Source organism: Acanthochromis polyacanthus, chromosome 4 (genome assembly GCF_021347895.1).
Source record: "Acanthochromis polyacanthus isolate Apoly-LR-REF ecotype Palm Island chromosome 4, KAUST_Apoly_ChrSc, whole genome shotgun sequence".
Classification (NCBI taxonomy): Eukaryota; Metazoa; Chordata; class Actinopteri; family Pomacentridae; genus Acanthochromis; species Acanthochromis polyacanthus.
In genome coordinates this window covers 32003184-32029979 of record NC_067116.1, presented here as the reverse complement: position 1 = coordinate 32029979, position 26796 = coordinate 32003184, and the positions used below count along the sequence as shown (strand labels likewise).

Genomic DNA, 26796 nt, shown 5'->3' with positions numbered 1-26796 from the left:
TGAAAAGAAAAGAATCAAATAAACTTCAAGTTCTTTAAATATATACTTAAGTACATAACTTAAGTATATATTTAGCTACTTTACACCCTGAGTATGGAAATGGGGGGAAAAAAACCCTGTCTCTCAACAACAAAAGTTTAATTGGATATTATCAATTTGAACAATTTGAGTTCTCTGTATATTTTAAAGATACCTCATGGAGCTGTTGAACTCTGTTAGTAGTACGGGGAAATGTTGCGATAAATGGATCCCTGATGTGCTCAAAGTACAAAAGCACAAGGGATGACGAAGTTTCAGTTGAAGTTGCTGAGAGTTGTTAGCGTTAGCTCCCAAAGAAGTTTAGCAAAACCCTAACAAAGGCAGTGAATAAGACATCAGAGATGTAAATAATAACGGGTTTAGGACTTCAAGGATGTACACAATCTGTTCTCAGTTAGAAATGTTGAATGTAAACAGAAGAAAATTCCACAAGGCATCTTTAATGTTTTTAAGTCAGGCAGACTAATATGAACAAGTATGAATCTCAAGAGTAGTGACAGTTTTGTGTTTCCTGATCCACAAGTAAAATTAAAAATAAAAGTAAAACATTTACAAATGTATATAAAAAATTAGTAAATAAATTATTTTCCCTAAAATTAAATATATATCCAAAACAATTGATCCTGTGCATGTATATGTTTGAAATTATTTGAGAATTTTTGTAGATTAAATAAATGCAGAACAAATGCAGATTAAATACCCCATGCTTAGGAATAAACAGGGATATTTTCCCAAATAGAAATTCAATATAAATCCACTGAAATCTCATTATTCTAGCAGCACATAAACACAACAAACAGTGAATTAGAGGAAATTAAGAATGTAATGGAATCAGCATTTGTACAAACAGTATTTCAAGAGCAAATTTTAGATTAATGATGATCTCTAAATAAAATATAGGATACTCACATTTATATAATTTGGCTTATAGTTATTGTTTAACACTGTTTAACATCAACAGTTTTGATTCTTTATAGAAAAATGCATTAGTGAGCATCAGTCATGGATCAATAAAGACACCGAAGACACTAATTACTCTTCAGGTTAACGGCACAAGCAAATGTGTAAATTTACTTTTAATTATTATGTTATTTGAACACATGCCAAAGGACTGCAGCTTTAAATAAAGAGTGAGAATGAATCAAATACAGTTGATCGCTCTTTCAACAGCAGAGAACACTTCCTGCTCTGCCTCTTCGTGAGCACAGTTTTAAATGTTCACATGTCAAAGCGCTGGTTCCTAGTTTGCATGGCCCTCCTCTCTCTGTTGTACATGTTGACATAGGAGGCTATAAGATCGTCCATCTTGTAGCCCTTTTAAAAGAAGACACAGAGGTCAAGAAAAAGGAAATGGAAGCATAACACTTCAGCTTAACATAGAGTTCAGCACATTGCACATCTTACCAGTGAAGTTTCACACAGAAATTTGTTTCCTTTCACCAGATTGCCAACAGTCATGTGAAAGTAGGTGCTTCCACTGCTCCAGTTAGCGATGCGGTTGAATGGATGCGTCGCCAAAACATCCTTCCATCAGGAAAAAAAAATGTTAATGGTGAGAGAAAAATAGCAGGACAATGAGTTTAGCATTAGTAATAAAAACATGTTGCTTTTTGTTTACCTTGGTTTTAGGGTTGATGACTGTGACTCCTTGCTTGCTGATGGATATTCGCACGATATCTGGGAAATTTTGCTCCGATGTTTGCTGAGAACAAAGTTAGAAAGACGAATGAGGAAACTATAAGCATTCAGCGAGTGGCAATGACAGACTGAGACGGAGCAGTAGCATCAGATAAACAAGCTGCCCACCCAAACAAACTCATCACAGACTAAGTTGCAGTGCGTTCACGCAGCTCTTACCTTCACTTCAAAGAAAGCACAGCCGAATGTCGGCCAGCGACAAATCGCCTTGAGAAATGCCACCTTAGCTTCTTCAACAGTGAAACCAGCGTATTTGTTGTAAGAGGCAGCAATGCCCTGGAAATGAAAAAATATACACACACACACACACACACACACACACACACACACACACACACACACACACACACACACACACACACACACACACACACACACACACACACACCAAATTTTGATATGCCAGTCTTGTTTTCTAAAAAGTCTTTGCACCAGATTTAATGAGGTTAATGATTCTCTATCACACCCACAGCCTTCAGGGTATGTTCTCAGTGAGCTGAGATAAAGATCGCAGGAAGCTTATAATGGTGATATTGTTCATATGGGGCCCTCAAAGGACATGTCTCGGGATATTCTGTATTTTTCTCATCATAAAGTAATCTATAATAAGTCTATAGCTTGAAACGTCTTGTTCCTTCATTCCACAGAGCTTCACTGTCATCTAAAACCTGTGAGTGAGCAGCATCACCATTGCACTGGGTGAAACGGTCCTTTATCACCATGAACTCACACATTGTAGTTTATTTTGAGCCAGTGCCAAAAAAAACGACCACGGAGCTTTTAATATTCACCAGATTGATTATCTGCATGACTGATTATCGAAGCAGATATTCAGCATTTTTCTGACTATAAGCATGGTTAGTATTTAAAACTAATCACCCAAAATATAAAGTAATTTAAAAATGCTCTTGTTTGTGAACTTGACCAATGTCCTGCAAACAGCACTGTATGATAACAGCCAATAAACACCGAAGGATGAATGCTGAAAAGTTCTTTTATAATTAGACAGGTGTAAATCATAAATAAACAGAAGCATTTTAACTAAGTTTTGTGTTGGAGTTTATGTTATTCCAAATTTTGACATTTTTATTGGAAATGTGTACTGTTTCCAAATATCAGTTAATGGTCTCCTTTACTTTACTAATTATCACTACTGGTATCAGAAATTGTTCAACTCCAACTCAGTAGTGCACAGTTTATAAATCTGTGGCTAAAAAGAGTCTCCAACAGATGCTCCGTTCCCTCAACAAACTAGAGACCAGTTTTTCCAAAGTCCTTTGGATTTGCCATGGTAGGGTCAAGGTAGATTTATGGTGCTGTGTTAGTCTCTGTTTGCAGAGTGAAGGATTATGGGAATCCAACCTATGCTGAAGCCATGAAGAAGCGTGCAGTCTTTCAACGGCTGACAGTGCATTTCCCCTCAGTGATGATGCATCAACGAAATGCTGACTGACAGGTTGGTTGAGTGTTTCACTTTCTCACTCGCTTCCTGTCTGCTTCAGGATTGACTGTAAGATTTAGTTTGTTTTGAAGGTTTTAAATGGGCTGGTGCCACCTCACTTAACATAACTCTTGCATCGTCATATTCCGATCAGAGCACTGAGATTGACCAACCAGATGCTCTTAAGTCTGCTTGATCCAAGATCTTAAAAATAGAGGTGTTTGAGCCTTTGTAGCAGCTTCCCTAATCTTTGGAACAGTTTACCATTTCACGTAAGAACTGCTCAGACTAAAGCTCCTTTTGTTGCGATTCTATTCATGTTCAGCTCGACACCCTGATTACAACACTTATTGTATTGAATCTTTCATTCCTATTATTATTTCATTAACTTTTATTCGGTTTGTCTTTTTTTTTTAGTTGTATGCTCTGCTGTTCTAACCGTACAGCCCTTTGGTTAAGTCCAGTTGATGGTGAACACTACCTGTCAAACATCAGCCTGTTAACATTAATTGCTTTGCATTATGTTGACATGTCTCCTCACTTCTCTCACTCACATCTTTTTCTTCTATCTTTGCTCTTCACAGCACGGATGTGAAAAAAAGATGGAAGGAAAAAGGAGTTGAAGCTGTCAAATGGAAAATTTTCCATTTTCATATTGTCTGTCTTAAGCGACACCCATTACGTATGGCATGTTGCTGTATCACCTGTCAAATCAATCTGACACCAATGAAAGTGCAGAACTATATGTCACACTGTATGACAGAAGACCTCCGTGTAGTATACAGCTGTATTTCCTCACTTTCAGCCCCTCCTAAAGCCTCTTCTCTCTTTATCTCCTTGAGGTGCATTTAAATATTTGGAAGATCCTCCATGATTACAGAGGCAGAACAATGTCATTGAAGGAGAAAGGACGGGAGAAAGCATTAGTTCAAATAATCAAAAGCACCCGATGTCACTGTGCTAGCATGCTGCTATTAGCATCCTTGTCCTTTTGGCCCTCATACCTTCTTCCACTCGTTTTCGGACATGGCCTTCAGCTGGTCAGCAGGCACCAGATCCTTTATCATCTTGGGAATCATGGCTACTTGGCTCTTGTCACTGCCGACCTTCACCCTGAAGAGGAGACCTGCGATGTTGATCATGTCCTCTTTGGTGCAAACATGGAAGCCTCTCAGGTACTTGGGCATCTCCTGGAAGACACAGATATTATATGAGGGCTGTTTGTTTGTGGAATTCTCACCAGTTCTGGGCTTATGTTTGACCTTAAATAAAGGCCTGTTTTGAGATCTCAATCCCATTTCTTTTCACCCGTAGCAGTGACATCACCGCATTTATACGTGAAGCAGGATTACAGTACCACATTTATGGAAATATTGGGTTCCATGTCAGGTGGGAAAACTAATAGGTTTGGAAAATGTGATGTCATTCAAATGTACCTGAGGGAAATGGAAAATGAGATCAGCCTCTGTGTCTCTGCCAGGGATCACATTGAACCACAACTTCCTCATGAAGAACACAAGGTAGGATATATTCAGTGGTCCACCTGCAGAAAACACACACACAGAGACGAGGTTTTGACAGGTATATCTAGACAAACATCAGTCATCCTGTTGTAACTGTAATCCTATGATGCTTTACCACCATCTCTAATCCTCTTGGCTCTCTTGGACCAGTCGGTGATTTGTCTCAGACTATCGAAGAAGTAGTCCGTGTCATTCAAACTGAGAACCTAAAATCAAATAAACACAATGTTTGTGTTTGTCAAAGAGGGTTGTTAATTTACGACAGAGCCAATACTGTGAAATTCAACATAAAAAATATGATGTTTAAAGTTGTAAAATGCCAAATAACCTTGTCATGTGTTTTGACAAAAATGCTGAAGCCGTCTGCTGAAGCCAAGCCGAGCTTCTTGGAAATGCTCTGGATGAGATCCCTGATCCTGGTGCTGGTCGACACCTCAAATATCTGGAGGAGGATGAGAGGAATCCCTGGTATTACTAGAATCTATTCATCTTTGAACTGTTTTTTTCTTTCTCTGTAACTTTACAAAGACAGGAAATGTGTAGTGGTACCTCATCTGTGTCGTTGGGGAAGTGGATTTTATGGAAGATCTGGGTGCTGTTCTGTTGGATGGCGTCCACCTCCACCTGGTGAGGTGGGAACTTCCTGGGCTCCATCCTGCAGCAGAGCAGCTAATGCTTAGTCACATACCTTTTGTTTTCTTTACATTTTGGCTCAGTGTTTCTAGTAGAGTGTTTCTTAGATATTTGGCCTCTCATTCTAATTGCTTCTTGTCCAGGTTTCTCTGGTCCCTTACAGATTTGCAAATGGCGTTGTGGCTTAGTTGGTTAAAACTAGTAAAGAGGAGATCCTGGGTTTGAATCCCAGCAGTGCCTTCAGGTAATATTAATGAACTGCTTTAACCCTGCCATCGTGTAGCTAAGCACAGCTTCCCAATAATCATAATATGTGAAAATTTCATTCCATTATACTCCATGCAAATATCACAAAAGTGGAGCTTAAGCAAAAAATAGATTTCAAATGGACCAAAAAGCAAAATGTATGAACTACTCTGTGCAAATAACTGAGTAGTCTTGGAAACCTTGAAAACTAACATGAAGTGCAAAGTAATTAAAGGAATATACATGTCACCAGTCTGTGTTAAGTTTGTGCTTATTTTGTTAAACCCTGGTGTTGTCCTGCAAGTCAAAATTGACCCGTTTTAAAGTTTGTAAATGTTGAAAAAAATAATATTTTCACAGTGAAACGTCTGATGTCCACATTTTCAACATTTTAGGAAAATCTTTGAACATTTTTTGGTGGAAAAAAGAAATGTTTTAAACATGTGAATTTTGCTGGATTTTGGATGGTTTTTTTTATGTTCTTAAAGAAAATATTAGAAGTTTTACTAATATATACGTAATCACTTTAGATATTTTTAGGATTTTTTGGGGAAGATTTTTACTCATTTTTTGAAACCAGTTTTTTTTTTTTTTATTCAAATAAAACTTTTACAGAAAACTTTTAAGGAATTATTGGAATTTTCTTCCTGAAGGTTTTTGCAAATTTTCAGAAATTTAGGGAATTTTTTTGCTGAATTTTTGGATTTTTTCAGACAAGGAAACAATATTTTTTGGTGCCTTTAAATGAGGACAGCAGGAGGGTTAAACTTGGTCATTTTGTGTAAGGCACTAAAGTAAATCTTGCAGTATTTGACAGAGAAAAGGGGCCTGTACAGCAAAGCAAGGTCAACATGTATAGGACAGGATTTTTCTTTTGTTGACTTCACAAAGCAAAAAAGCAGCAGTCATGCAAAGCTTGATGCAAATTTATTAGGTTCACTCAGGTTTTCTAAATCTAGCTATGAGCGCATTCACATGAAATTTGGCACCATATGACCAATTAAAAGCATGGGCAGGTCAAGAGTCGTATATTTCTCATAGGAACAAACTATGAACCTAAACCAATCTAGACAATTTAAAAATATACCCCAGGCTAAAAGCAACACAGCTGCTGCAGCCAAAATCAGGATGGAAAGATGGCAACAACAAAAAAAACCCTGAAGACTGTGAATGCTGCAGATCTTTGTAAATGGTCTTGGGAACAACTAAAGAACAGCAACAACCAAAAACCTAATTCAAAATGATGCACAGGCTTAATGCAAATCTAATAGTGTTCATAAATAAAGCTGTTTTAGGATTGTATAACTACACAAAGGTCTACAGAACAATGTATTAGATTTGATGTGCTTGCAGTAATGGAAGAAAAAATAGGGCAGAAAACTAGAGCTTCCTCCACTAACAATCAATATCTTATACATCTGTGACTGAAAGAAAAGTGTTTAGATGAATTCAAAAGATTCTTGCTTTCCTAAGATCACCTGAGCCCCACAGGAAAAAAACTGACTGGTCAGTAGGCGGTGTATTTATACGTGTTCTCGTCTCTTGAGCATAACATAGATGTAAGTGGAGCTGAGGCAGGAAAAGTAAACGATTCTGGGCAATGAAGCATTCAGTGACGTACCCACCTGTCAGTCACAGTGACCACACCATAAAAACTTTAAGCTTTAATACAACTTAAATGATACGTTATGCAAAAGCACACCCTCTGTACAGTTGTCATAATCGGGGAAATCAGATATGTAGACCTAAACTGTTTTTGTACCAGTCCATAAACACATTAATTTCTAATGTAAAGTTGGACATTTCAACATGGAGGTCATTTGAGCAACTGCAGCTTTTGGCACTTCTGCATTTGGGTCATTTTACAGACCAGGACATTGCTGCTTGTTGTATATTGGGATTGCCCTGCAATAGGAAAATCTTTTTAAAAAACATCTGAATCCTTTATTATGAATGTACTATATCTTGGAGGGGTTGATCGAAGTAATTTTTGGGTATAGTTTTCTTAAAACGGTGAATTACATCAGTAGTACATCAGCTGTTTGCTGTCTGCGATTGTTGTTTATTATCAAAATAATTCAATTAAAAATATGTGTAGACACTGCTGTCATATTCTGAAGAACACTGAATGTAATGAAAAGTAGCTAGAGAGGAGGTTCTGCAAATGCTGAGTATTGTGAGCTGACTGATAAGGTGATGCAACACTTGTGAATAAAGAGCTCATGTCTGCAAGCTAGTTCTGCCTCACACAGCACGACCTGCTCGAAAAGCATGAGAAACTTTTACCTCAGTTTAGTTTTCAGTGGATGATTATCTGAGAGATTTAAAAGTCAAGACATCCCACCATGACATTTCCTTTCCTCACCGCACCAGTCATGGTGTCATGTTGTGTCATGGTCGCTGCTAACCCGAGGAAGAGTGATGCAACTGCCTTGTGCTCTTCGACCACAGTATAAATTGTCTTGCCTTGCACACACGCTTCCGTCTCCTACGCCCCTCTTCTTCTGTGACGTACAGCACAGTACGTCGAACATACCTCAAAGAGCTCTGCAGCCGCTGCAGACAGTCGGAGGCCATGGGCATTCTGCGCCGCGACTCCAGAAATCGCTGAGCGTGCTTCAGAAGAGCCTGGCTGGGAGGAAACAGGCCACAGCAGAGCCACAGCAGCTGCCAGCCCTGCTCCATGCTGAACCTGCACAAGGCAAAAGGAGAAGAAACATACTTAAGATTTCATATGTTGAAACTAGAATCATTATTTGTACCCTTTTGAATTGCAAACTAAAACATAAGAGGGTCACATTTTTCTTTTTTGGCTCTGTTTGGAGGAAAGAAACAGAAAAATCGAGGGCTGAACTGCTGGACACTGCAGTCATTAATCCAACATTTTTAGATTGCATGTACAAAGACACATCAGATGCAGTAACGGGATGAAATAACATCTATGTACCGGTTGTTATTGTTGGTCATCTGCTTCATGATCTGGCAGTAGATCTCATCTCGGAGCGCCTCGTGTTGAGTGGCGGGGCCGAAGATCTGGTCAGTGAGCTCCAAAGGACTCTGAATCTGCCTGGTGGGGTAATCTCCCATATACTTGAGGATGGGTGCATGTGGTCAAGGTGGAATAACATTAATAAATATCCCGGTTTCAAAAAGAAAAGCCTGAGCTGGCATTGCTAGATGGCGATGATACGACAAAACTGCTGTTGCTGGCCAGAGGGAGATCAGCTTTCTTCATGTGATGGTTTGATGACAACACACTAGTCAGCTTGAATTGATATCTGGTCAAAGCCATATATTTTATGTTTTTGTGGCTGTGTGAGTGTACTCACATACAAATATAAGTTTTCCGAGTTTAGGAAAATGGTTAGAAATGGGGTTTTTGCAAGCACAGGTAGAGTGTATCTCAGTGACTGATGTCAGGTTGCTCAGATGCAGGCAAAGGAGGAGGTTGTTCTGAGAACCTGCAGATGAGCTTTCTCTATGTTGTGGGCCATTTATTGACCCATAGACATGTCTGCACTCTTACACCTCACAGGGCTGCAAACATTCAACTGTCTATCGGAGTGAGATTCTAGAGAGTCTACATCTAGTAGGCTTCATGGGAATGCAATCATGCACACCATGTCACTTCTGCTAAGACTTAAATTAAAATAGCTTAGCTTTGCTTAGAGTACTGGATGTAATTTACCTTTGGATTCTAACTGGTCTTGTTATCATTTTGGGGATAATTACTAATAATAAATAACTGATGAAGCTGCTGCTGTGCCACGTTGGTGTCTGACAGCTCTATGTATTTGAGTGGATATAAATTATATGTGAAAACACCGGAAGAGGAGGGATCAACCGGACAACTAAGTAGTTTACCAGGACTGTAGCAGATGTGCTCTCACCTGACCAATCTGAGCGAGCAGATTTCATTGGTCGGACAATTCCTGGTCCTACTTTGATAAGGAGAAAGAGACTACATCAATCCTCCAGAGTTAATCCCGTATTTTTCACAACAGGATGAACAGACCACTTGTTAGAACTGAACCTAATGTACTCTGCCAGATCTAACTTATTTAATGTTTACTGAACATTTACTCTGAGTTGGCTGCAAACTAACTGACACCATTTCAAAGAAGTTGTCAGACTGCATTATGTCCAGAGGGGAAGAAAGTCACTTGAAATTTCTCAAACAGCAGTTTCTTTGTCACAGCTCAACAACCAACATGTCAGATTACCTGAAAGAAGCAGCTACCTTGTCTACGATACACCTCAATAGTTCTAGTGCTGGGATCACCAGCTGATCTAAATCCTGAGATAATGGGTAGGTGCATGCTCGTCTGCTCCATGTCTGTCATTATCATTTTGGTGTAAAATTAGCCGAATAAATAATTTAATGAGCTGCTAATAGTAGCTTTTACACTCAGCGCACTAAAACCCATGTTAGTTCTTTTTTTCCACAGCCAATTAATTGTTAGTTAAGAGTAGTGACATTTTCTTTGGCTGAATACAGTCCACAGCCTTCACACGGGTCAGAGGGATCAGCTACTCAAGATTAGGTTTAGTAGATACAGCACAGATAATATGTAGGCTGGATCTTTGCTTGGGCAAATGAAGAATTAAAGGACAGCTTAAAGTTGGTTCAGGGTTAGAGCAAGCATCGTCTGTTATATGGTTCAGAAAATCAATGTTGACAAAGTCTGATACCCACAGCAGGGCACAATCATTATGAGAAACATCTTTAACATTGTTACTTGGCTTTAACACAACCTTTGGCACATTTCTTCATGTGTAAAATTAAATAGTTTTTTCAGCCAGCAGAAACTCACAAATGCCCTGGTTAGGGACACAGTAAAACGTGTTAAAGCTCTGGTGTAGAGGATATCAGTGAAGGTCAGACAGGCTTTGGGGCTGAACTCTGAGTTGCCCACCAGCTTCATGAGGAGTGGCTGTCTGATTGGCTCTCTGGAGCTGACCCACAGCCTCTCTGGAGTAGCGTTCCTAGAAATCACCTGACGGTTCACGTCCTTAGTGGGCTGCCTGTAGGATCAAGAAATCAGGATCAGTGCTGTTCCTCTGACCAGCTGCTGTGAAAATAGCACGTAGGTTGCAGTAAAACGGACAACATTTCCAGATACCTGAAATACTGGTGAGAGAATTCTTTGAGCGAGAACGGGGCCATTCTCTCCATTGTGGCCGTTTCTTTCTGCATTGTCTGCAGGATTGTCTTCCTCTGGTTTGGAGTCAGGGTGAGGAGGCTCTGAAACAAAGAAAACGATCACAACAATTAATCCTTCACAGAATCTGGGATCACTAACTCATCTGAGGACAGGATGTAATTGAAAACTCCATACCATGACCTCATTGGAGGGTTTGCTGAGCGTCGGCAAGATCAAGATGGCCTCAATGGGAACAGCTCCTGTGTGTTTTAAGTTCTCCCTCTGGCCCTTTACCCAGCCTCGCTGCTCAGAGAACTCATCGTCTTTGATAAGTATAATGAGCTCTCCTTTCTTGAAGCTGAGGAACGTGGGGTCATCTGGAGAAGAGTGGAAAACGGTTCAGAAATCAGCTAATTAAAAATCAGCAGAGGGGCCTCTAAGGTGGATCATTCAGCTGTGACAATGTGAGAATTCAGGGCTCCAACCTTGCCTGTCGACGTCCTTCAGGGCCACGGCGTACCGGGAACGCTCTTTCAGCCCACTGAGGAACATGGTAATCAGCTCAGACATGTCCTCAACGGTGGATCCGGTCAGGGTGAAGTCTCCTTTCAGTGTCAGCAGACTCACAGTCTGCTCAGATGATTTACCCTGACTGAGTTACAAAATAAAGACAAAAACACATGAATAAAGCACTTCAAGTTAATGCACTCGCTTCTCTCTCCGATTCTCCTGGACCGATAAGAAACATCTCGACCTTATGCTGTTGACTGCAGTGACTTCTGGGAAGGAGAGTTCCAGCAGCCTCTTCTCTCTCTCATCCAGGAATGTGATGCCTGTCCAGTTTATGGCCACAATGAATTTACTCTTTGGCAGTGGACCTAGAAACAAGCATAACAAATCATGGCAGACGTAAGCTGAATAATGAAACGTTCCTGTTCAGCTGAAAAGGGTTACTTGCACTTCTTGCCTGTATCCTTTTCTGGGTTTCTGCACAATTCACAGAGTTAAATCACAGACTTTTAAATACATTTTAGGACTAAACAGAAGAGAATTTAACATTTGTTTTATAATAGCAAAAGTATAAGTGGCAGCAGTGCAAACCAGAGGAGGATAAGGTTTGACATTGTAATCCAATTGCATGAATTTATAGTGATCTGTGTCATATTTGCATCATCCCTTCCAAGCAGTATATAACAGTAACAGTGATTGGTCGTTAAAAAAATCTGTTAATGCTTCTGACTGCCCGTTACAAGCTTTGATAATGTTACAGTTCAACATGGAAAACTCTTAATTATTTTATTGTTATAAATTGTAATTATTATTTGTGTACGACATGATGGGTGTCAGTGACCAGATGCCTACCTGACAGTTTGGTGACCTCGAAGAACCTGGAGAAGAATATGGGCCACTTCTCTCGGGCATAGTCGACCATCTCTGCCTTCACTGAATCTGCCTTTTCTCTTGAACTCAGAAATTGACCCTTGAATGATTCATAAAAAACAGACACATTCATTACACTTCCTCAAAACCCCGTCAATGATCTTTTTATCCCGTCCATGCTGCACCATCTGACACAGGACTGACCTGAGCGTGAGCTGTGCTGATCATTTGAGTCCACTTGGCCTCTGACTTGGCCTCCAGCAGACGGTTGTTGATGCAGTCCTGCACAGCTTCTCTTACGTTCTCTGGGCGGCTGTCTGAGCCGTGCTGAATGTACAGGTGTTTAGCAGCGAGTTGAACCATATCATCCTCCTGTCAAAGGAGAGATGTGGTGAGAACAGTTGTCGTAAGTGTCTCTTGGAAACTTTCTGGGACCAACATGGACCCACCTTTTCAGTCTGGTACTCTCCAAACTTCAGGCCGTGGATAATCTGTCTATAGATGAGGTCGGTGCTGATCTTGTCCTCTTTGCAGTTGTGCCAGGGGGTGAAGATCTCTTTCCGGAGGAGGAGACGCCAGGGAGCGTGCTGCTCCTGGCCGCCCCTCTTCTTCACTTCCTGCTCACACTGGGAGATGGCGTCCATCACGTGTTCCCGACCGCTGCCCAGAGCCCAAACCTTCAGGACAGACCAAATACTGCACCTATTAGTTTCTGTTATTTAGCGCTGCTTTACTGATTCAAAATGGAGCTTTGTCTATTATACTGGATGAGTGCTGCTCCCATAAATTTGTGAAAACCTTAAGTATAGCTCACTGAACACATTTCTGTTCTGTGGTACAGTTTCTCTGCTATAAAATCGCAAAGTGCCATTTAAAAGAACAGACTTTTATTGAAGACCAATACCAGTCGTGCTTTTGCAGTCTGAACTCTGCTACCTGCTGAAATTAGATTTGCTAAATCACAGTTTTTAAATCACTTATTAAATCAGTCTTTTATAGAGAAGCCTTCACATCTGAGTTCATTTAATTTTATTTTTCATCTCTATCTTATTGATGCTTTAATGATGTTTAACGGATGTTTTATGTTATCACTTTGCAATAGTGTTAAGAAAAAGGATGGTGGCCAATGTAAAGATAATGTAGAGAAAGAGAAAGTGATACAACATATGGATGTATTGATATTAATATTTTGTCCCACCATTACTTGCAATGTGAGATTCTGATGTCCTGATGGGAATAAAGGATTTTTTCCCCATCAGGTTTTCCACTTTCAGAGGAAAAGAATTTGGATCTAACCGTTCTAGAAAAAATGTATGTAGAATCAGTGTGATACTCATCCTTTGTTATAGAAAAAACACTGCAGGCATACCTTTTCATACAAGGCGACATAGAGCGAGAAGCCGAAGGTGTCTATGAGTTTGACTTTGCTGGCGAGCAGCTGGCAGATCTCTCTGGATGTAGTCGCCGAGTCGACTGGAAGGTTAATGGAGCGACGATCCAACAGCGTCACCGTCACAATCATGGGCTGGAGTGTCTTGGTTGCCTGTCACAGTGAGGAGAAACAACCACGATTTATTGAGACATGGGAAATTACTTATCCTGAACATGCATGTTTCTGAAAATCCTCTGAAATCACCATAAAACTTTTTTCATCCCAAAGGCTATCTGGACAAGTTTAGGTTCATATTTTGAGATGCTCGTCTGTAAGATATCAGCTGACAAAGGGACTTTGGTTGTGGTGCTTACAGCATGGAAAATGTAAACTTCTATCACAGTGCTCCAAATAACCCACAACCTCTACCTTTAATCAAAGAAATGGTAGCCATGAAACCTGATGATTATGAGGTTGGTGGATTATTTTTACATTGATATTCAAAAAGATGTTGTTCCCATCATTTTTTAATTGTTACTTTTAAATGCTGAGAGCACACAAAAGGAAAATTTTACCTCCACTATTCGAGTGTGGCATCAGAAACCTCAAAACCTGCACACATTAAACTCTCTGAATGTCTAAATAACAAGTGATTTTGGGATAAGTCACTTAAAAATCCAGATTCTTTACTTTTTGTAAACATTATTGTGTTGTACATTTGACTTAAACAGATAAAACTGAAATGCATTTAGGTTCTTGAAAAGAACTTGCTTTAGGTCCTGTCCAGACACACATATCTATTATTTTGAATATTGTTTTTTTCTGCATTTCACCTTTTGTTTACAAGCAAGTTTTAGGTCACTGAAAATAGACCAATTGTGTTTTTGCAATTTCATGTAGACTGTTTTCAAAATAGTGGACAGGATTTTTAGTTTTTTATTGGAATGAAGCAGAAAAGAAGGCTCATTAAAAACTAAAAATGTATTGTATACTTTTAACCTTTTGAATCCTTAACAGTTTCTGGATTTTTTTTTTGTTCCAGTTACATTTTTACTCAGTAGACAATTTTTTTTAACAGCGACATAAATGGAAACCTCTATGGAAACAGCACAACCATGGAAAGAAGTAAACAGAATGCAAAATGTCTTTGATGAGGTATGATGTGGTTACATTGCCATTAATCATAAAAAATGGTAAAACAGCACCTGAGTTACTGATCATTTATTCTGTATAAACTACAATAACCTGAAGTGAACATGCACATTTGAGATTTCAGCATTTATTTTTAACTAAATTAGCTAAAATTCTTTCTACTTTGTCATTACAGGATGTTGAGTGAATGAATTCTGAACCTGGTGTATTAGTAAAAGAGTCTCAGTACCTGCAGCTCCAGCCAGGATGGAGGCTCCCCTCGCATGCCGTTCATCACGGTGCGCCGTAGCCTGTTAGCACAGTAGGAAGCATAGCCCCGCGGAGCAGAACGGATGAAGCTTTGGAGGTACTGCCAAGACCAGAGATAAAAAGACATGAGTGGAACCTCGCAGCATGCGGTACAGTGTGTATGAGACAGAAGAACAGCTGATGGGCTTACCTTTTGAAAGGGCTCCGTTGGAGGAAAAACACCCAAACAGAGTGACAGCAAGATCCAACCACGGAAGTAGCTGTTACGATTCTTGTTATCTTGAAGCTGCTTGCAGATTTGACAGTAAATCTCGTCCCTGCACAGACAACACTGTATTAGTGGACGCTCAGAGACAGATATCTGTAGCAGGGCGATGGGATGAGAAAATCAAACGTCATTAACCTGAGGTCACGTCTGACAATGGCATATCCCACAATGATGTGGAGTTTTTCAAGAGATGTTAGGGGCCTGTCCAGGGTGGGACCTTCTCCAATCATTACATCAGGGTCCTCCGGCACAGTCTGCATGGTGGGAGCCCTGGGCACTTCAGTTTGATCATCTGACTGTAAGAAAAGAAAACAATTTTCCAGTCACTGTGTTATAAAGCAGACACAACACAAGACAGACATGCTGTTTAGGATTCAACCTCACCTCCTCCATGATAATCGAGGGTTTCCTCTGGTTAGAAGTGGGTCTTTGGAATCCATTTTCTTGAACAGAGGATGTTTTTCTGTTCCTGGTCAGAAGGTCAGTGAACATGGATCCCTTCCTTGCTTTAGGAATGGCTTCTGGTACAGTATATGCTCTCAGGTTTTGGGCTGTCTCATTGGGCATAGCAGAAGCTTTCCTGTTTCTTGTCCGAATGTCTGAAGGCGCCCCGTCTTTTTTACTCCTAAGCATCCTCTAAAACAACCAAGAAGACATTTGAGGATACATGATGAGTTAAATCTACAAAACGAGGAATAATTTCAAACCTTCCTGTGGGGATATTTACCTGATCCAGGCCCACCATGTTGCTGAAACGTCTGTCTGCTCTGGAGACCAGTTCCTGTGGCATAAATTGTTCCCGTCTGGAAGCTGCCTGAACATTGACCTGTTTCTTTGGCTCAGGAAGATCTCCCATGAACCTCAGAATGATCCACCACACGGTCAATGAAGCCTGGTGAAAACATAACAGAAATGCAGGTGTAATTGAATGCAAGAAACACGTCTAAAACAACTAACATTAAGAAGTGAGGTGAGCTAAGAGAAGCACCAGAATGTCTCCCTCATCTTCGTGGTAGAGCAGCGGCTGGAGAAGCCTCTGACGGATGTGGGTGGGGGTGGCTGCACCCTGGAAGTACATGGAGGCAAACTTGGAGAAGGAGTACTCATCCAGGTCATCGTAGTCGTCTTTGGAAAGATCCTCCTCCATGGGGATGTCATCGATGTCTATCTCCTCAAAAGTTCTTCTTTTCCCCTCCAAATTCTGAAAACATATATAGACATGTGATTTATCTAGTCTACTTATAAATATTAATCCTGCAGCATGTGCAAAATGTTCCTGTACCTCAAATCCCACAGGTGCTTGCCCCTCCTGCCCTCCAACAATACTGGGCAGGAAGCCAAAGATATCGTCCACAATTTCCTCGGCTGAGATGGCCGCAGATTGTGCTTTTTCCTCCTCTTCTCTCTTCTTCCTTAACACTTCCTCTAAGTGTTTCTGTCTCTGCAAAGCGAGCCGCTGTTCTTCTTCCTTCTCTTTAGCAGAGAGGTACATCTGCAAGAACACAGCACGACGGAAGACCAATAATCAGAGAAAACATCTGGTAATGAAAACTCTTTTAATACTGTTAATCACCACACAACCCAAAAATAACACATTTTTGGGGGACTGTCTTCTCCTGCTGAATACAAACTGCTCCTGGGGGTCTTGCAGTGGTTACATGCTGTCCTCTACCACAGCAATAACCAATCAGCTGGTAGGTTGGTAGATTTAATGTAAAAAAAAAAAAAAAGATTATTTAATTTTAAATAATATACATATATATACTTACCAAATTTGTATTACACCCAGTGAAAAGTGTTTGCCACCACTGCCCTAAATCAACAGTTTTACTGATTATCAAGATATTTTTTATGTTTCTGTGAGGGTTGATCTGCCAGCATGTGCAAGCTCTTTAATCAAAATGACACTTTTAATGATTTAATGCTAACATACAATCATTGATGTTACCTATGAATTTTCAAATTTACTGTTTTACAAAAAAGCAGAAAAAAATTAGTAAAGCACACTATTATTTTCTGATTGAGATGCCAAATTAAAGTGATTTGCTTGCATTCCTGAGCAAAACATTTTGTATGTTATCATTGATGAATTTCTGACTTCTCAAAGAATTCCAGTTTGCTGCCTCAAATTTGGGTTTAAAATCATGAATGATGCTGGATAGTCTTGGAGACAAATATGGCAAAACACCAAGTGTTCTCACAGTGTGGTCAAGCATGCCTTGGGCTCAACTGCAGAGACTGGTATTTACAAAATGCACCAAGGAAAAGGCTTTCAAAAATGAAAGCTAACTTAAGCAGATGTCAGACACCTCAAGATCTGAAGTACTAGAGACAGAAGGAAGACCACTGCTAGTCTTCAGGCCAAGATTAACGCTTCTAGATCAAAATCTGAGAAAGTCTTCAGAATGAAAATAAGCAAACGACTGAAGAAACAAGGCTTAAAGGGAGGTGGCCTCGTCAATTTGTTCAGCACTGTATATTGCGTTTAAAGGAAAATATCCATCCATATGGTTAAAAAAAAGAGTGTGGTATTTCTCTTTAGTAAATGTACTGTTAGGTAACTATTATGCTGACCACACTGTACAGTTTAGGCCTGAATCAGCTGTTACACCTGAACTAATAAGCACAGAAACAGCTCTATAAATTTAATGCATAAAATGGTTTAAACAGCGAGCTAAGAGGATAAATATTTGAGATAGTTGAATAAGCGACATGTTTTAAATTGAAAAAATAAATATGTGACATAATAATCGAAAAGCAACGGATGAATGGTTGAAATAGCAAAGAGAGATGGTATGAACAGTTAAAATAATGAGCTGAAAGGAAGGGACAAACACTTCAAACAGCTAACTAGATGTTATAAACAAATAATTGTTTGCTCAAAGTGACAGACAAACAATTGAAATAAAAAGATTACTGATTGGAACAGTTACCTGAAAGTAGTGGATAAAAAAAAAAATAACTGTACGGTTGAAAAATTTAGCTAAAAGCTAAAAGTAAAAGATAAATGACAACTATTTACCTATTATTGTCTGCCTTCAGCTAAAAAAAAACAAAAAAACACTCAGTGTATTGAAAAAAAAAGAAAGCAATGGGTGAATAAACAGTTGAAATAGTTAGCGAAAAGTTAAACATAATAAATACATAGTTGGAAACTTTGAGTATAAGCAAAAAAAAATATTGTTAACTTTTAGCATTCAGCTTAAAAGGGCTAAAAGCTAACAATAATATTTAGAATAGAAAAAAAGCTAAACGAGATCAATACCAAAAACTAGCTATTACTTTGAGCTTCTAGCTTAAAATAGCTGAAAGTTATCAATAATGGAAGAAATAGTTTTAGATAAACAGTTTGTGTATTTAGGTATAAGCACTGGATGAAATGACTCAAAATATGCTGATCAGTTTAAGTAATTAGATAAACTAATGATGTAACAGGTGAAACAATAAAATAATACAGACACGGTAAAGATTTAGCCAAAAATATTTCCATGAAGAATTTCAGTAGGCTATCAGCCAAAAACAATTAGCAGAAAGCAATGGCTGGGCAGTTGAAAGAGCTGAAGGTGAACATCTGGAGCTTGGTGGTGACTAATAATTAATCTATCAGACTCTTATTGGGAGTCACACTTAAAAGACCTTTTCTTTACAACTTGTTGCTCTCTGAGCTGAACTTACATCTCTTTTCATCTTTTTGAGGGCCTTTCTTGCCAGCATCCCCCTTGTTTGGGCCTGCAGCAGGATCGCGGCGTCTCTCTTGCGCTTCCAGTCCTTCCTGGCCAGGTATCCTCTGATTTGGGCCTGCAGCACCAGAGCTGCCTCCCTCTGCCTCTTGTACTGGAAGTGGAGCTGACGAGAGCGAACTTGTGCCTGCAGCCTCGCAAAGCCCAGCTGCACCTACATTTACAACATAATTAAAGGTTTAATGCCAGCCAGACTGTATTCTCACATAAGTAAATACTGATTTATTTTTTTTTAAAAGGCAACTCACCACTTTGTACAACTTCCTGCCTTTGTGTCCTCTCCAGTGTTTCTGAATCATGATTGCAGCTGCTCTTTTCCTCAGGAATTCTCTCCTTTAGAGGGCATGAAACATATAGATATTAGGCATAAATTCACATGAAGAAATAAAAGCTGCTGTTGGAGAAGTGTGTCGAATCATACCTGAATTTGAAGCCTCTCATGACTTTTTGGATCAAAAGTGCTTTATGGTTTAGTTCTTTTATTCGCTCCACTTCGAGCATCGTGTCATGGAAGTCCTGAAAGAAAACAGCAGTTAGAATTTATCATTTTGGTAGACTAAAAAAAAGAAAAAAGAAATCCAAGCTTTTACACTAGGTTCAGTATTATAATCAGCATTTCAAATCTCATGCATTCAGATATGCGTGTTAATAGTCATTCATATTATCATGATAGTTACATGCTTCCACATACACTACCAATGAAATGTTTTAGAACGTCTCAATTTTTCCAGTTTTTTATTGAAATTAAATTAGTTCAAGTCCAATGAATAGCTTGAAACGGTACAAAAGTAAGTGGTGAACTGCCAGAGGTTAAAAAAAAAGGTAAGGGTACCAAAAACTGAAAAACAGTGTACATTTCAGAATTATACAAAAGGCCCCTTTCATCGAACAAGAAATGAGGTAACAATTTAAAGATGTTCTGCAGCAATGGAGGTTGATCAAGTCTTGAAAGTTGGTGCTACCAAATCCTACAGGTGTCCCAACTTAACTTGATTACTTACAACCCCCTCTGTCTGCATAAAAGTAATGTTGGAACACACTGTTGCTATAAAAATGGTGAGGAAAAAGCAACCAACAATAGAAGAGAAACAGACCATCAAAACACACTACAAAAATGTAGGTCTTTCCTACAGAGAATTCTGAAGAAATCAAGAAGGAAACTCTGACAGGAAGAGGTCTGGACCCAAAGCCACGACAGAATCAGAAGACAAGTTTTTGAGAGTCAACAGTTTGGTGATAGGCAGCTCACAAGATAACAGCTTCAAACACAGCTTAATAGTGATAGTAGGAAGACGTGTCAGTTTCAACTGTTTGGGTGTTCTAAAACTTTTGACCGATAGTGTATATCCACCACAAACAACAGACTTGGCATACAAATGTGACGCAGCACCTTGAGGAATATCTTTGTCTTGCCAGTCTTCCAGTCGCCTTTTCCAGAAAGCATGCTTTCACAAATGCTTTCACAGCATTTCTCTTTGCTTTCCTGTTGAGACAAAATAAATAATCACCACACAAGCCAGAAAAGAGAAGTTGAGGAAAGGTGAAAAATGTTGTTTTATAACTCACAGTTTTGGGATCACAGATGGAGCTCTTCAGGAGGACGCGATAACGATTTAGAAACTCATCGAAAGTGTAGCGAACAGGATACCCGGCTTTCCTGATCCGGATGGTCTCCATCATTCCGGAGTAACGAAGCTGGCGCATGACCAGCTCTCTGTCAAACAGCTGAGACAATGTGCATCCAATATGATTTAATCACAGCAAATGGCTTTGATACAGACATACTCTGTTCAGCTTGAGTAGCGGTGTTTCTCTGCTCACCATGGGCTTCTTGAAGTCGTTGGGTTTAATGCAGCGTATGAAATAAGGCTGACATGCAGTCAGTGCTTTCATCAGGGCATCCAGAGACTGACGGAACTGACCAACCAAAGTCGGCACTCGCTTTTTGTTATCAGACGCTTGCTGTCAGACACAAACAAAGGCCACACAGTGTAAGTGAGTTTAGACAATGATGGTGTTCACCTTTGCCTAATGACACTGTGCAAACTACACCAGGGCTTGAAGGGGAGCCCATTTTTTTTTTTTTTTTTTTTTGTGGTCAGAAAGGACAATTACAATATTTACAGAGTACCTGATTTAACTCGTATTCATCATTATTAATACTAATAACAATATGAATGAAATGAATTTAAAAACTAACAAAATGTCACCAGAATATTAAGTCCAACTGTGCAAAAATGACACAAACTAGTTAAGGGATGCATCTTCAGTAACTATTATACGGTTCTGTGAGCATGTTTGTTATGTTAGCCTATATGGTGAACTGTAAATTGTTGATTGTGATGTCAGAGAGACTGCTACTTTACAAGGACCAAAGGGAAAATGAACAATGTTTGCCATCCTCTCTGAATTTAACCTATCAGGACCTGATCAGAATCACCTTTCATAGACTTGGTACCTTTTCCCCTAAAAACAGTCATAAAAAGAAGTTCTGCAGGTGCAGTAATTGTGGTCAGAACACACATGATGATTCAGGCTGCCCTGAAACGGCGCACAACTTTCTGGAGTGGAAAATGGCCAAATCAAATATGAATCACCGTCATGTATGAATCCCACATCAATAATACCCTATCAATATTTTAGAGACCCCCAAAACTGAACAAATGATGTTCTGAGGGTAGCTCATGTCTTATTGAGGTCACTCTGGCTCCCCTGTAGTTTGCTGAAGCTGCACTGACCCGGAGGCTATTCTTGGGCGTGGTGGTTATGATCATCTTGGGGTTGACGCTGCTCTTGATCGTATTAGATCCCGTGGACAGCTCATTGTGAAAGGCCTGCTTGAGGAGTTTGTTGCCGGAGGTCTCCACCAGTTGGATCAGGTCCAAGCTGAGGGTGTCACGGTTTTTCTCAAGGAAGCCTAAAACAGAAAGAAAAACGATGACAACATGACACACAAAACCATCAAAAGAATGACGCGTTGTTGTAAAAGATTTAAAGTGTAGCTGCAGCAGGAGACTAAACCCCTAAAAACTAATCCTGTGTATCAAATTTTTACACTTAGAAGGCTGTTTTTACATTCATCCTCAGCTGTCAATTTAAAAAGTTACACAGAAGTCCGTACAGACAAAAATCTTCATGGGGGTAAAAATTTGAGGTAGCATCTTCTTAAATATAAATATTATGGCCTTGAACAGCCTTCCAGAAGACCTGAGGGCAGCAGAGAGTGCTGACATTTTTAAAAGCAAACCCAAGACCTACCATTTTAGGCAGGATTTTGATTGATTTGATAGACTTTATTTATTTATTACTCTCCTTATAACTATTAATATATAACTAATATAGTAATAGATATTTTATTGTATTTATTTACCCATCTTGCTTTATCTCATCTGGTGTTTCCTCATTGCTTGTGTTGAATAAGATAGTGTTTCCTCAGTTCCTCAATCCCAGTGTTTTAGAGTCCTTTATCTCTGACATGTTTGGGGTGGGGAGTTATTTCTACCTCTTAATTGCATTTTTATTTCTGTAAAGCACGTTGTGTCGCATTCTATTTGTATCAAAAGCGCTACATAAAAAGTGGAATTGGCTGATTGATTGATTGCTTCCTTGATGAAATTCCCGCCTACTCTCCACCCGCTCTCTCTCGAGCACACCAGCTCACCCTCAACTCTGCTCAAACACTGGAAAACTACTCTTCGCTACACAATGTCAAGTTGTAATATTGGAGTACTTCAACCATACATGTTCCAACCAGTAATCGATTCTTAAGAAGAAGAATGTCAGCTATAAAAAACATAAATGAGGTTAAAAAAAGTAATCTTTTTCTTTACCTTCTGAGTCATAATAGACCACACCAGCAAAATGTTGAATTCCAAACTGTGTCTCATAGTTGTTCTTCGGGGGAATGTAAATATCCCCTTTCCCATGAAGCTGATTCATCTTTTGGAGCATGGTGGAATCCGTGCCCTGAAAATTAGTGAAATCCCACAATTACAGCCTGCTTTAATTTGTTACAACAGAAAGTTACAAGGTATAAAGCCGACAGACACCTTGGGGAAGCTGCTCTCCTCATCGATGAGCGACAGCATGTTCAGAGGTTTGACGGCCAACACATCCAGGGTGCGCTGGTTGTCCTGGTAGTCGATGTGCTTCCAAACGATGTTTTCACGCGAGTACTCCTCCTGCTCCAGCTTGAAAACGTGCTTGACGAAGAACTGCTGCAGCTGCTCGTTGGCAAAGTTGATGCACAGCTGCTCAAAGCTGTAGAAAGAGAGAGAAAGAAGGATTTTAGTCTAAAAACAGTAGAAATGGAGCTCTGATCCCACAGCAGATGATGTAAATGTCCACCTGTTTATGTTGAAGTTCTCAAAGCCAAAGATGTCCAGGAGGCCTATTGACGGTCGAACCTCGTTCTCGTCTTCAGGCGGCTTGTAAATGGCAGAGTTGATTTTGTCCACCACCCAGATGAAAAGTCTTCCATATATACCCTGGAAGAATAACACAGAGAAGAGAATAACAATAAAGGGACCTAAAAACACAGAAGGTACTACACGGCTTGGTCATATTTCCCATTTAATAGCATTGCTAACATAGGAAAGACACATGCCATGCAAAAATGTTAGCATTTCACTTGTCAACAAGCTGGAGGCCACTGTGCCAACAATCTGACATCAGCATTGGATCCAGCAGCTGTAATATTAGCCTCAAAGCTGAACTGAGGAGATGATTTACAAGACATTTCAACACAATTTCCGCAGTGGTGTTAGATTAAAATACGGCTCTGTCAGTGTTAAAATAGTGGAAGGTAACCCGTTACTTTTACTGATGTACTGCACTTGAGTATTTCCATTTTATGCTACTTTTGTCTTCTGTTACACATCAGAAGGAAATACTGTACTGCCTACTCCACCACATTTATCTGACAGCTGGATCTTTATGAAGCTTTTACACAACTCAAGATATATATATATATTTTTATAATATAACACATTAACATTTATTACTTGTTATAAAAAGGCAACATGTGCATGGGCTCTCATTTGGAATGTCTAAAAATTAATAACAGCTTCACCAAATAGGGATTTTTGCCCTTTTTTATAGCTTAATTGCAAGGCATTCTCCAGTTACTCAGAAAAAAATTGTGTATTGGATCTTTGTATTTTCTCCCATTAATCATGTGATTTGTCCCTGTACATAAAACTGCGTATAAAGTAATTCAAAGTAGCTTCAAATACAAAGGTAACATGCTGTTGACTGATGCTTCACTATTAATAATCTAATGATGTCGTATATAATAATATATCAGTCAGAGAGCCCAAACCAAGACTTTTACTTCAATACTTTAACTACATTTTGCTGCTAATATTTATCTTTACTTTCATTTGGGACGTTTACTATAGTGGAGTGTTTTTACACTGCTGGTATACGTTACAACATCCTCTGCCTAAGAAAAGGATCAGATTACATGATCCATCACTGCAGAACACACGGCACCAGGACCCTGAGGCCAAAACATCAATATGGAATTAATCTGATGTTTAGCTCAGGTCAAAATGCCTTTTTTTCCTCCTTTTTTGTTATTAGTTTGGTTTTCATCACAAGACCTCTTGCTGCTGTTAAATGATCTGCATTAACCCTCATGTTGTCCTGCAGGTCAAAATTGACCCGTTTTAAAGTTTGAAAATGTGGGAAAAAAAATATTTTCACAGTGAAACTTCTGATGTCCACATTTTCAACATTTTTGGGAAATTTTTGAACATTTTTTGGCGGAAAAAAGAAATGTTAAAAATGTTTCTGAAGAACATTCACATAAAAATCAACCAAAATCCAGCGAATTTCGCTGGATTTTGGTTGATTTTTATGTAAATGTTCTTAAAGAAAATATTAGAAGTTTTACTGATATACATGTAATAACTTTACATATTTTTAGGATATTTTTGGAAGATTTTTACTCATTTTTGGAAAACATTTACAAGAATTTTCTCGCCATATTTGGGGGATTTTTTTAAAAATAAAACTTTTAAGGAATTATTGGCATTTTCTTCCTGGAGGTTTGGCAAATTTTGAGAAATTTGGGGAATTTTTGGATTTTTTTTCAAACAAAAAAACAATATTTTTTTGGTGACCATAAATGAAGACAACAGGAGGGTTAACTTTCTTTGTTGAAATTGTGTGCCGAGTGTGACTTGTTTTACTTTGACAAAGGCGTCCCTGCCATCCAGAGCCTGAGCCGAGGTCAGTCCTTTGATCACACTCTCTCTGGCTGTCGTGAAGGAGCGCTGAGTCAGACTCTTGTCCAGCGCATTGGGATCCACCTGAGGTAACGAGACAAGACAGTCAGACAAGGTCATTCAGCGCTCCGTTCGAACGTGCACAGCAAAACAACACGTGCCTCCAAAAGCTGGCAAGCCATGTCAAAATGGGATGATCTGTGGATTTCACAGCCCTCCAGGTTGTTTACTATGGTGCCTGAAATGCAGAAAAAAGAAGATCAGTACTTCAGAATCACAACAATATCAGGATACATTCCATAATAAAAAAGTTAGATTTTATATTACTTCTCTTTACCCTCAAATTCCACATTGCCAATGTGAAGAACGGCTGCGAGCAGTTTGCAGATTTCCCAGGAGTCATTTTCTGTGAACATGAGGATCTTCAGAGCTGCTCGGAAGTGAGCGAACTCCTTCACATCATCACGCCCCTCACACCTGGTGCAGTTACCCTGGTGATGTGGTTACATGGTTTACAGCGACACATGAAGCCTTATCCTTTCATCTGTGATTCACACTTCATGTATTTATATGCATCAATAAAGACAGTTTTTATTCAAACTTCACGGTACCATGGTCAGATACTTGTACTCAGCAGCGCTCCCAAGGGACAGAATCTTCTTCTGGTCTGCTGGCATCCCCATCAGCATGTAGTAAAAGATGTGGTAGTTCCTCTCCTCGGGTGCCTGCACATGAAAGCACATGCTCTTTGACGGGGGGAAATTTTGCAACACATTGCTACAGTGGGAAGCATTCAGGTTCCCTACCTGACGGCAAACTCTGGACTTCTCCAGCAGGTACTGATCCACCCGGGCCCCTTCAATGGCCCCGCCTTTGGTGAAGTTGACGTCAATGTACTTCCCAAACCGACTGGAGTTGTCATTGCGAACGGTTTTGGCATTACCAAAGGCTGAGAGGAGAATTCCATCAAAACAGATCAGTCGAAAAAGAAGGAAAGGAGTCAATTATTAAACTTGCTTTACAACTTTTTTCGGTTGTTTACCTTCTAAGATGGGGTTTGCTTCAAGAATCTGCTGCTCTATCCAGGAGTGCTGACCGCTCACTGCAGCCAGGAACTGCAGCATCAGCTTGGTGCTTTCAGTTTTTCCTGCTCCTGATTCACCACTATGGGAGAAAACAGATATGAGCATGTGTGATGAAGATGTATTCAATAACGTCCTTTGTGTCGCATGAACAAACACATTCCTTTGTTGCTTTCTTTGTTTAAATTCTTGCATTATTAACCAAAACAATTCCATGAGGATCAGTTTCAGGTCTGGTTCTGTTCACAATCAATATGAACATCCTTTGTTATGAAGGTTAATAATTGCCAGTTTCAAAGCGCTTCAGTCGAAAGCAACTGAACTACCTGAAAACTTTCCACCTCTTTTAACTCTCTACCTCTCTCTTTTAACTGACTGGTGGTCAGTTAGGCCATTTATTGACTCGCAGCCCAAATTACAAGGCCTACAGGGCATTACTGACTGAAAAACCACCTAACTGAAGGAGTGAATGATTGTTAAATTGTCTGAGGAGTGATCCAGGGACTCCATTGTAAGTACCTGATAAATGGTGTCCCTCCTTCTTTTCCAGTTTAACACAGATAGCTTCCTCAACTTCTCTAAAACTGTCTGTCTTCTCT

At 39.6% G+C, this 26796-nt stretch overlaps 1 protein-coding gene across 1 annotated transcript in view; it reads right to left on the bottom strand.

Moving 5' to 3' along the window:
- Nucleotides 1-459: 459 nt before the first annotated feature.
- LOC110954885 (unconventional myosin-VIIb) overlaps nucleotides 460-26796 on the bottom strand; it is a 31458-nt gene continuing 5121 nt past the window's right edge. Inside the window, 42 exon segments of the mRNA XM_051947664.1 lie at nucleotides 460-1353; nucleotides 1444-1563; nucleotides 1658-1741; nucleotides 1897-2013; nucleotides 4183-4368; nucleotides 4615-4721; nucleotides 4817-4907; nucleotides 5030-5143; nucleotides 5251-5356; nucleotides 8117-8272; nucleotides 8528-8681; nucleotides 10451-10605; nucleotides 10704-10825; nucleotides 10920-11101; nucleotides 11210-11376; nucleotides 11479-11602; nucleotides 12087-12204; nucleotides 12309-12476; nucleotides 12554-12781; nucleotides 13474-13647; nucleotides 14858-14977; nucleotides 15068-15194; nucleotides 15281-15441; nucleotides 15530-15781; nucleotides 15873-16037; nucleotides 16134-16346; nucleotides 16428-16637; nucleotides 18821-19039; nucleotides 19134-19218; nucleotides 19307-19401; nucleotides 20276-20368; nucleotides 20452-20847; nucleotides 21624-21802; nucleotides 22716-22851; nucleotides 22935-23145; nucleotides 23233-23372; nucleotides 25080-25199; nucleotides 25277-25353; nucleotides 25453-25606; nucleotides 25727-25840; nucleotides 25922-26064; nucleotides 26158-26279. Coding sequence (XP_051803624.1) covers nucleotides 1258-1353; nucleotides 1444-1563; nucleotides 1658-1741; nucleotides 1897-2013; nucleotides 4183-4368; nucleotides 4615-4721; nucleotides 4817-4907; nucleotides 5030-5143; nucleotides 5251-5356; nucleotides 8117-8272; nucleotides 8528-8681; nucleotides 10451-10605; nucleotides 10704-10825; nucleotides 10920-11101; nucleotides 11210-11376; nucleotides 11479-11602; nucleotides 12087-12204; nucleotides 12309-12476; nucleotides 12554-12781; nucleotides 13474-13647; nucleotides 14858-14977; nucleotides 15068-15194; nucleotides 15281-15441; nucleotides 15530-15781; nucleotides 15873-16037; nucleotides 16134-16346; nucleotides 16428-16637; nucleotides 18821-19039; nucleotides 19134-19218; nucleotides 19307-19401; nucleotides 20276-20368; nucleotides 20452-20847; nucleotides 21624-21802; nucleotides 22716-22851; nucleotides 22935-23145; nucleotides 23233-23372; nucleotides 25080-25199; nucleotides 25277-25353; nucleotides 25453-25606; nucleotides 25727-25840; nucleotides 25922-26064; nucleotides 26158-26279 — 6301 coding nt within the window. The 3' untranslated portion in view covers nucleotides 460-1257.